At 30.0% G+C, this 10,226-nt stretch overlaps 1 protein-coding gene across 2 annotated transcripts; it reads right to left on the bottom strand.

Annotated features, from left to right (window-relative positions):
• Nucleotides 3,400-7,415, bottom strand: LOC107630607 (probable flavin-containing monooxygenase 1). Of its 2 annotated transcripts, XM_016333803.1 has the most exons (6): nucleotides 6,858-7,299; nucleotides 6,723-6,774; nucleotides 5,788-6,025; nucleotides 5,165-5,340; nucleotides 4,645-5,003; nucleotides 3,400-4,036 (listed from the first exon to the last, which is right to left on the bottom strand). In XM_016333803.1, exons 1-6 carry the CDS (start codon nucleotides 6,926-6,928, stop codon nucleotides 3,682-3,684), a joined length of 1,251 nt encoding a protein of 416 aa, XP_016189289.1. In that variant the 5' UTR covers nucleotides 6,929-7,299; the 3' UTR covers nucleotides 3,400-3,681. The 2 variants fall into 2 exon arrangements, with proteins under 2 accessions (XP_016189289.1, XP_016189288.1); XM_016333802.2 differs by lacking the exon at nucleotides 6,723-6,774 and having other exon boundaries at nucleotides 6,858-7,415.

Here is a 10,226-nt window from a genome sequence, read left to right as displayed (position 1 = left end):
TTTTTTTATATTTTGTAAAAATTTTTAATTTTCAACTGTTTGATGTTTTTCAAAAAGTATCTATTTGAATCACGAAGAAAGAAGGTCTCAATACCAAACTGTCTTCTTAATCAACAAAAATACCAATCTATTTTCTAATATGATTGGGAGACTTTACCCAAGAAATGGATTAAAAAAAATGAAAATATCGAAACATGGGAATAGATCATGCTCTTTTTTAGTGTCTTTATCTATATTTGCTGAACACTAGAATGAGTTACCTAGAAATTCTGAATCTTAGGAATCTACAACTATGATTTGGAGTTATTCTCATTAGGCTACTTTCTGAATAGCTTGATTGATAAAGTATCAACTTGTGTAAGCCTCTTAACGATTCGAGAATGACGTGGGATTAAAGATGGGGAGCGAGATTTTTTCAAGAAAACAAAAAAGTGAATAGAAATAAGATAGGGACAAAATATGCAGAAAATGAACTCAGCGTGGGATTAGAAATTATATGAAATGTGTGGTAAAGTGTGGCAGATATAGTCAGAATGATAATCAACTTTTGGAAGAAAATTCAACGGATCAAGACAAATAGATACACAAAACAGACAACCTAAAAATGGTATGATTATAAGCTTTTCTATATAATGGGATTATTAATTACTCGTTGAATTTTGTTGAGTCAATTAGTGATTTATATGAATCATTAATCTTTCTTTTCTGGAGTTGGGCCTGTTGAAATCTTGAACACATCCCTTCTTCATTTATGCCTTCAAACAGGTTTCCTTTTGCGAGCAAACCACTCTAACTTACTTTGTCTTAGATAAAGCTATAATAACGGTAAAATTCACCCACTGAACTTCTATATTTTAGCTGCTTCATAAGTATAGCTATTAACACTAAGAACACACTTGGATGACAAAATGATTAATTTACATTCGACATAAAGTATAACAAAGTGACAACATTGAGTCAAAGATAACATATTTGATATAAGAGTACCTCCATGTTGGAGATAAGTATGTATGTCCAACAAAATACTATCATGAATTATTATTATTATTATTATTATTATTATTATTATTATTATTATTATTATTATTATTATTATTATTATTATTATTATTTTTTATAAGAATAAACATTTTTAATTTATGATAGTGTCCTTAATTAAAATTAGAAACGAATAATTACGATAAAAATTGTAATAATGAGATATACGTTTTTTGAGTTCTTTTAATTTAAATTGTTTTTAATCTTAGAATCACTAAAAATGGGACATTAGTAATTTGGATAGATTAATATATATAATAGTCTTCATTGGATGAAGATTAATAGATTTTATTTATTAAATTATATATATAAATGGCATATATAGAGATATAACTATTGAACTGACTCACTTTAAGAATTCCTAATAGTTATAGTTATCGTATATTTGTCAATAGGATATTCTTATGATGAAAATAATATTAGAATTTTTCTTTGACCTACGACTATCATAGTAATTGATAATGTATTTGTTATACTTTGATTCCGAACACCTAATACCCTACGGTGTTAGTTGAATAGACATTGGGTATGATTTAAATACTTGTAGAATTAATAATTAGTCAAAATAGAATCCATCAACTATGGTAATGAGTTTGAGCTCTACGATTATAATGAATGAAATAAACAATGCCTTGGCCAAGGGGTTTGAATGAATTAAGAAATGAGTTTCTTAAGTCATTCATAATTCATTATAATAATGGTAACAAGTTAGAGTTTGACAATCAAACCGTACTCTAAAAGTTAGCCAAGAGCTGAAAAGATGGAAGGAGTTGTATTTTTTGTTCATCTTGGGTTCTTAGTAAAAATATTATTACTTCATACTATCGGGTCGTCAAGGAGCGTTGCTAGACGCCAACCTTGATTAGTAAATTTAGTATGACTAATTTACTACCCGCTTAGTATTGAACTTATGGGGTCACACACTAATGAGTGTTCTAATCCTTGGTAAATAATTATTTATTTATTATTTTTATTAGATCAAAAAAATAATTATATCAATTCAAATGGAATATTATTATATTCTTTGCTAGCACCATGAATATAATAATATGAAAATTGAGAATATTAAATAATTAATTATTTATTCTATGATGAGTTTTAAATATGGATAAGATTCTAACTGATTCTGTTTCAAATTAAATTGTAGTTTGATTCACAAATTAGTGACCAATCTCATACTATATATATGTGTATATGATAAAATAAAGAAAGGACAAGTTTTTCTTTTACCTCCACGTACACAAATATTTCAATTTTTAGTGAAGAATTGTTGGTATAAGGAATTACAAGAAATTTCTCAATTAAATCTATTGATCAAAGAATTGACAACAAGAATCAGTTTCGATATGGATAGACAGTACTTTCGTATTATCGAAAGACAAAATTTTATTCACTAAGATACTTAAGTATTGATATCTAACCCATCTTATTTCAATAAAATTTTAAATATAAAATAGAACAATAAAATTATTTTATTACTTTCGCTGCGTGTCGACACTTCTAATCCTACACTCCAATGCGTGGAAGTGGAGAATTCCAATTTACTATTATGTCAAAAGCAAAAAAGCAAAGAAGAATTATGGAACTCGTTGGAGAAGATAGGGATGAGTTCTAATTCGAAGACCAAGGCAATCGAGCCCTGATTAGAAGGACTTGATTTTGAAAAGAAAAAAAATATATATATATACTTGCATCATTTTTCTTTAACTGTTTTACAAACCAAAAAGCACTATATGACAAATAAAATACAAAAAACATATGTTTTTTAAAAATAAATGAATTCAAATTCTTAAAAAAAGCAATAAACAAAATTTTAATTTGTATTACATTTTAGTTGAAGAGTTATATGGAATGATACACAAATTGTCAAGTAAATTTTTTGTAAAATATCTTTAATATAATTAAAATACTTTAAATTTAACATTAACTTACATATTATCTAATCAATATCTAAATAATATAACATTTATTAAAATACACTATATAGTATAAATAATTTATCATTCTAATATTAGAAAAAGAGAGATATTTTTAATTCTTGTTTAACATTTATAACAAAAAAATTGATGCAAAATTATATTTTATGACAAGTGAGTTATAAATAAAAATTTAATAAAAGTATTTTATCGAAAATATGCTCTAATAAATTATTTAATTTTTACTTACCGTTTATAACACAAAAATTTAATATGGAATTGATTTTTTTTTAATGAGAAGTGAATAGTACATAAAATTTAATTGAATATTTTTATTGGAGATGCCTCTAACAAACCAAAAAAGAGTTATAGGCCGTAGGCGTCTAATAAACCAAAAAATAGTTCTGGCCTGGCGTGCCAAGAGAAAGTGTTGAAGCAGGGTTTCTTTGTAGAAGGCTACCAACTCCAATTGCAACACATCCATAGAAACAAATGGAAACACTCAAGCTTCAATGTGTCAACATGGACACACCAGCTTATCATTAGACCTGGACATAATAAGAACCCCATTATGGGTTCAGTAATTATTCAGTACATTAGCCACTAAATACTTTTTCTAAACTTCATTATCATACAACAAATTCCTAGAATAAAAAAAAAACCAAGAATCGCCAGGTCAAAATGTTGAGTATAGTAGATTCTCACATAGCAAAATCCTTCTAAGTTCTCATCGTTTATGACTAAGACCAACATAATCTTTCGGCCCATATGGTTCAAACAACTCCGCAAAAAGACCCTTTTTTCTTCTGTGGTTACACCCAATGTCTTTACACAATTGATCATTATACCAAATGCCACAATTTGCAATGCACGATTTCCAATAATATTCACCAGCATGTAGTTTCATATTGTCATCCCACACCTTGACATCCTTTTCCATTTCAGTTATGGTTGGAAGCTCAATGTTTCCATCCAGAAAATGTGCTAGCCACTGGCACCTCATTTCAGAGGAGTATAGATTTGATAGGCTCTCAGCATATCCTATTATTGCCAATTGAGGAATTCGAGGGTGAATTATCTGCCTGAAAGTAACACATCACAGAACTTGTGATATCAGTGATCTGCTTTAGAGATTTAATTTTCACAAATTAATTAAAAAAGTAACATTTTGTAATTTTTATCATGCTATGTATTCAGTTATCATTGTTAGTTCATCATACAGTTAGTGACAGCTATTGTCAGTGTGAGTTTCTGTGCGGGCAAATCAATTGAGTCTATTTTAGGATATTAACTCTGTGTATATAAACTAGTTTCAGCCTTTTTAATAAAAGAGAACCACTTCATTTTTTCATGATTCAATTCTCTAATTTCTAAATCCTCAATAATTTTTAAAATCATGTGTGTTTGTTCATCTTCATAAAATACTGATTTAGTAATACAAAAAATGTTCATATTTCACTTATACACATTTAACTGACAAGAAAATTAATCAAAATTGTTGTTTTGTTAAAAAGAAAATCTACTATATTGATGAGAAAACAAATTATTTGAAATACAATGAATAAATAAATAACCGAAATAACTTCTTCTTTTGGAAGAAGCAACTAAAACAATTTACAAATTCTAAATAAACATATTAAAGCCTTTTCCAAAAATAAAAGGCCCATTTTACAACGGAGCTAATAGTTACCTGTAGAGGGGAACAGATGAAGACTTTGACCCAATGATGTATTTTTGGAACACATGTGATTTGAATATGCTTTGGAGTTTTTCATCACCTTTGTAACCTGTAGCGAGAATTACTATATCAGTTTCTAGTGGCTTGGCTTCTCCATTAATGAGTAAACCTTCTTTGCAAAATCCAAAGCTTTGTGATTTCTTTATGAGAATGGATCCTTCTTTTAATTTGTCATAAAAGTTCTCAGCAAGCACCCCAATACGACACGAAGAGATTCCTTGAAGAATGCTGTAACTCGGCACCAATCCATACTTCTTCATTGGAAGCCTCCATCTCAGATATGATTCGGCCACTTTCGCCAGTCCCCACCTCTAAAAAACTTAATTAATTAAGTGGAACCATCAAATGATTATTTACTAACAAATGAAAACATCTAGTCAGACCTTATTTACCAGCACTGCTATTAAATTAGTGGGTTCATAGAAAAAATTAAATACATGTGTATTTGCCACAGCTTTCAAAAGAATGTTACCAATGGTGAAAGCAGAGTTGCCACAAGGCTAAGTAGGAAGGACTCTCCAGGCTTGTGAACTAAAAGCTCAGCAAAACGATTTGCATAAAAATATTCTATATCAATTCCCAAAATGTTGAGTTCTGGGAAAAACCAGTGAGCAGATCTTTGGATCATTGTGCAAGGATACTTGACTCCTAATTGATGACATGAAAGAGACATCAGAGACAAGATTTGTAATTTGTAGTGCCTAAAGATATAAAATTCATCTAAAACTATGTTAGATGTATATCAAAAATCAGTCATCAAATTCAGTCACTCGTATAAAGTATATATTAAAATATGAAATATATATTGAAAATAAAATAAACAATCATAAATTCATACACAAATATATAATGACTGATTTAATAACTGATTTTTTACGTATGCATAGCATTTTTGTTCTGGATATGTTTAGTCTAGGAATAAAAATAGGGTGAAAACATCTATAAAAGAGTTTGATTGATATACTTACACCAGGATATCATTCACAAAAAATTTCACCTTATTATTATTACTTGAGCTAAACATGACAGAAAATGAAGTTTTTCACTTTTAGATGTGGTGAGAAAATATGAACAACAAAACAAACATATTCTAACCATTTGCATGTGCACATTCAGTTGCAATATCAATAGCAGATTTCTGTGAACCAATTACTGTAACTCTCTTATCTTTAATCAACTCAGCAGCAATCTTATTGTCTAAAGCAGAGTAGTTCATTGAATGCAAAACCTTGCCTTTGAAAACTTCTGGGCCTTGTCCAGGAGGGAATAGGGGAATGTTAGGTACACCACTATATTTCCCAATGCAGAGAATAACAAACTCAGCCTCATACACCTGCTCAATTAAATCTTTAGCTTTTATGTATTGTATATTACAAGAATGAAGAATCCATTGCGCATAATGTAGGCGTATACTCTGCTACAAAACTTTTTTTTTTCAAGAATTTAATTTCAGTCGAACTTGCAAATCATTAGACAAATACAGAAAACAATGTATACTTCGACAAACTAAACGTGGTATTAGATTTCACCTGCATAGACACATATATTATTATATTATGAAGTTCAGTTACACTCTATATTTAATAAAATTCTCGTCAATTCTTCTTATTTCTTACATTACATATTGACTTTCTTTTTAACCTAAAATCATAACTATCGTTCTATTGAAAGTCCAAATTAAAACAATTATATTCGAATATTTTAAAATTTCATAATAGGCATGACTCTCTCCAGACTGATTATTCTAAACTTATCATTTTAATCCAAAATTACAAGTTAAATAAGAGAAATATCTGCTACTAGAACCATTCATATTATTAGTTAAATTAATCTTTCCCAAAGTTTTGACAATAGTACACTCAATATTTTTGTAATTTTAAAATATAATTCTAAACACCACCTCCTTGAATATAACACTAACTTCACTTAAAAGGGGGGTTTAGGAAAGCTTTGTGTCAATTAGACAAAAAGAGACCTTAGGATGAGTTTCACCAAACACTTGAAGGGAATATAGTGCTATTTGCACTTACTTGGAATAAAATGAAAATTGCAGAACTGTTAGCACGGTGCTGAATCAGTGTGCTTCATGAACAAAATATTTATATGAAAGTTAGGTTTCCTAAGTTATAAAATCTGACCAAACTATACAAAGTATATACGCATACCTTTCTGGAGAAGTTCTTGGTATGTTGCACTGTAATATGCCATGTTCCTTTCGAGGAAAAGGGCTTACCATTACCACCCCATAATTCCCATGTCTCCATTTCTTCACTGGACTCTCCTACATACTCTACATCTATGACCTTTGAATTGAACCTAATATATGAAAAGAGAGAAAAATTTTGAGCAAAAGAATTAAGATAATGTAACACTTGCTGGCTACTTGGGTTCTCTTCTTTCACAGAAGAATGCCATGGAAAATCAGAGAATTGATAGGTTAATTTTTTGTTTTGGAGCTTTGTGGATTCTGTAGTTTGCCTCCATAGGCCTCCAACACCTTCCTCAGCTTCAAAGACAACTGGATTAAACCCTTTTTCAAGAGTGTATTTGCAGGCAAGAAGGCCACTCGTTCCTGCTCCAATAATTGCCACTCTTCTTTCCATATTCAACTATGGAAAATTTAGCTATTTTTCTGTATATTTATATTCTGAAAAGATCTTGCCAGTATTGGTAATATCTTGTAACAACAATGCGTTAGGCCTAAGTATCTTGTAACACAGTTATTTTATCTTTGGATTTATAGATTATAGATTTTATCCCCGATATCAAACACGGTCAAAGAAGTAATTAAAAGTAAAAGCAAGTATAATAAAATAATAACAGCGAAGTCAATCATACACTGCTAGTCTGCTAATGGAATCAGGAAAGGAAAATATTCATACCAAAAAAAGAATTAAAATTTATAAGAGACGTGGTTATTATGTCAACAAAAAACTAAACAAGTAGCGGCGTAAGCAAATTAAAGTAATAATAATAATAAAGTTGGGTTCCAACTTTCAACGATAAATGCTTTGAAGATTAATTGACATCCTATCTTTTAATTTTGTTTTGGAGCATGGTACACTAATTTCTTTAATAATGATATTTCAATGAATAAGTATAGAGAAATTAACTTTTTATTCGATAATTTTAGAGGATCAGTAGAATTTATTATTTTTGACTAATAATTAATGAATAATATTTAAAAATGTTAACTAAAAATTTATTCTATTGGTCCTTAAATTTTTATTATTATTTAAATTATTAGTTAATTTTTTTATTGTAAAATTATTTTTCTCATAATGATATTTTAATGAATACGGATTTAGAATTAGGGTTTGAAATTTAAAATTTAAAATTTATAACAAAAATTAATTTTTAAAAATGACTAAAATTGTTAAAGTTGGATTTCTAATTAAAATATATATGTTGTGGAGAAATAAATAAACGAGAAAATATATATTAGTGACACTTAGAAATGAGTGTAATAAAAAAGAGTCTTTATACTTAAAACGAAAAAATTGTACAACTAAGTGAATTATCAAATCAAGTCTAATCAAGTTGTTATAACCATTTTCACATTCAGCGCTACTTATTATGCGTATGGTCTTCCTTTTCCTTATCTTTCTCTTTTATTATCGTCATCGTCGTCCCTAGCATCACCACCTCCTTCTCGTCTTCCTCCTCTTGTCTTCCTTCTTTTCCCTCATTTTTCACTTCATTATCATCATCGTCATCACCACCACCTCTTCCTCTTCCTCTTCCTCTTCCTCTTCCTTGTCTTCATTTTTTTTCATTTAATTTATTCTTTTCCTTCTTTTTTCTCATGCTCCTTCATTATCATCACCATCATTATCATCATCATCTTCTTATTCTACTTAATTGAATATCACACAATTAGTTTAACAATAAAAAAGTACATTATATTTCTATGTCACGGTTAAAAAATTTTGGTGTCAAAATAAAAATTTTCTATGTCGCGGTTAAAAAATTTCAGTGCTATTTTTCTGATCAATTCTATACAATTCAAAACTCTCCTCCTCCTCCTCCTCCTCCTCCTCCTCCACCTCCTCAGAAATTTCGGTGTCAAAATTAAGAAACTTCTTGTATTACAGTTAAAAAATTTCACTGCTATTTTCTGATAAATTTTGCATAACTCAAAACTTTTTTTCCTCTTCTTCTTCGTCATCATCACCATCTTCTTCTTTTTTCTTCATCTTCTTTTTCTTGTTTCACATTCTCACAATTCTTTTTGTTTTACCCTCTTAACAAGAATAAAAATAAGAAAAAAAGAAATAAATTAAACAAAGAAGAAGAAAAAATATATAATACTGCAAAATCACTAAGATGAAGAGAAAAAGAGAAAAAACGAATCAACAGTAGCATCCATAAGAGAAAGACGATGAGGAGGAAACATCCGAAGAAGAAGAAAGAATACGAAGAAGCGTACGATACGAATGTTTACGTTAATAGAGAGTTAGAGTATGTCTAATGCGCTCTCACTAATAAAACTTATTTTTATTGGACTTACTAACTTGATTAAATTTAGTTGCCAAAAATACTTAAATATGTAGCGGGATCAGTGTTATCAAACCCGGCTCGACCCGGTTGGTTCGACCAAAATTTCGGTTACCCGGTCATCGAACCGGGCCGAGCCACTCATTGAACCGGATATGCAGTAGACCTACTAAAACCCGGTTTGACCCGGCAGGTTTTCATTAAACCCGATGACCCGGCCGATTAATTTAACCCGGTCCTGTTTTTTTTTTTATGACACCCTAATGCCTCTAACCCCCAACCCCATCCACGTCTCTGGTGTGTCACTTTTCTTTCAGTCTCTGTGTCCTCACCGTCTCAAGCTTAGTCACCGCCTTCCTAGGCTGGCTTCACGGGCAGCAGAACCAAACGGAACCACACGAAACCCAGTCGCGCGCCTTCGCCGGAAGCAGAGGCAGCAGGTCCCAGTGGGCTGGTCTTTTTCGTCTTCTTGCTTGGAGCCTCGTCGTTAGCTTCCTTGGCGCAACCCAATTTGGTGAATTCCAACAAATTCCCCCTTTCTTTTTGTTTCGATTTTATTGTTGTAATTCATCACTGCAGTTTGATTTTGTTACTGAAAGTTAAATTGAGGAATGAAGTAGGATGGTTCCATGAGGAGGAACACAACTCAAGCCTGGTGGTAGCAAGGCTTGCAACAGACGCAGCTGATTCAAGTCTGCCATTGCTAAGAGGATTTCAATCATTTTACAGAACATGATTTTGTTGCTGTAAATCCTCTTTGTAGTTAAATTTTTTGTTGCCATAAATTATCATTGAACTTTAATTTACTTATTGTGTTATGTTTTTTCTCTTTATTTAAATTGAGAAAATATTTTATATTAGTGACTAATTTATTATATATTTTTGCAATATTAGTTATGTTTAAGAATTAATACCTATTTTTTGTTAATGTATTTGTGAAGATATACTTTTGAACTTTTAATTTTAAACTTATTTTTTTTATGATTTTATATTTATATTTAATTAGACCGGATCAATCGGTTTAATTAGTGATCTAT

Source organism: Arachis ipaensis, chromosome B03 (genome assembly GCF_000816755.2).
Source record: "Arachis ipaensis cultivar K30076 chromosome B03, Araip1.1, whole genome shotgun sequence".
Taxonomy (NCBI): domain Eukaryota; kingdom Viridiplantae; phylum Streptophyta; class Magnoliopsida; order Fabales; family Fabaceae; genus Arachis; species Arachis ipaensis.
The sequence above is the reverse complement of the archived record's forward strand: the minus strand, read 5'-3'. Positions and strand labels throughout refer to the sequence as shown.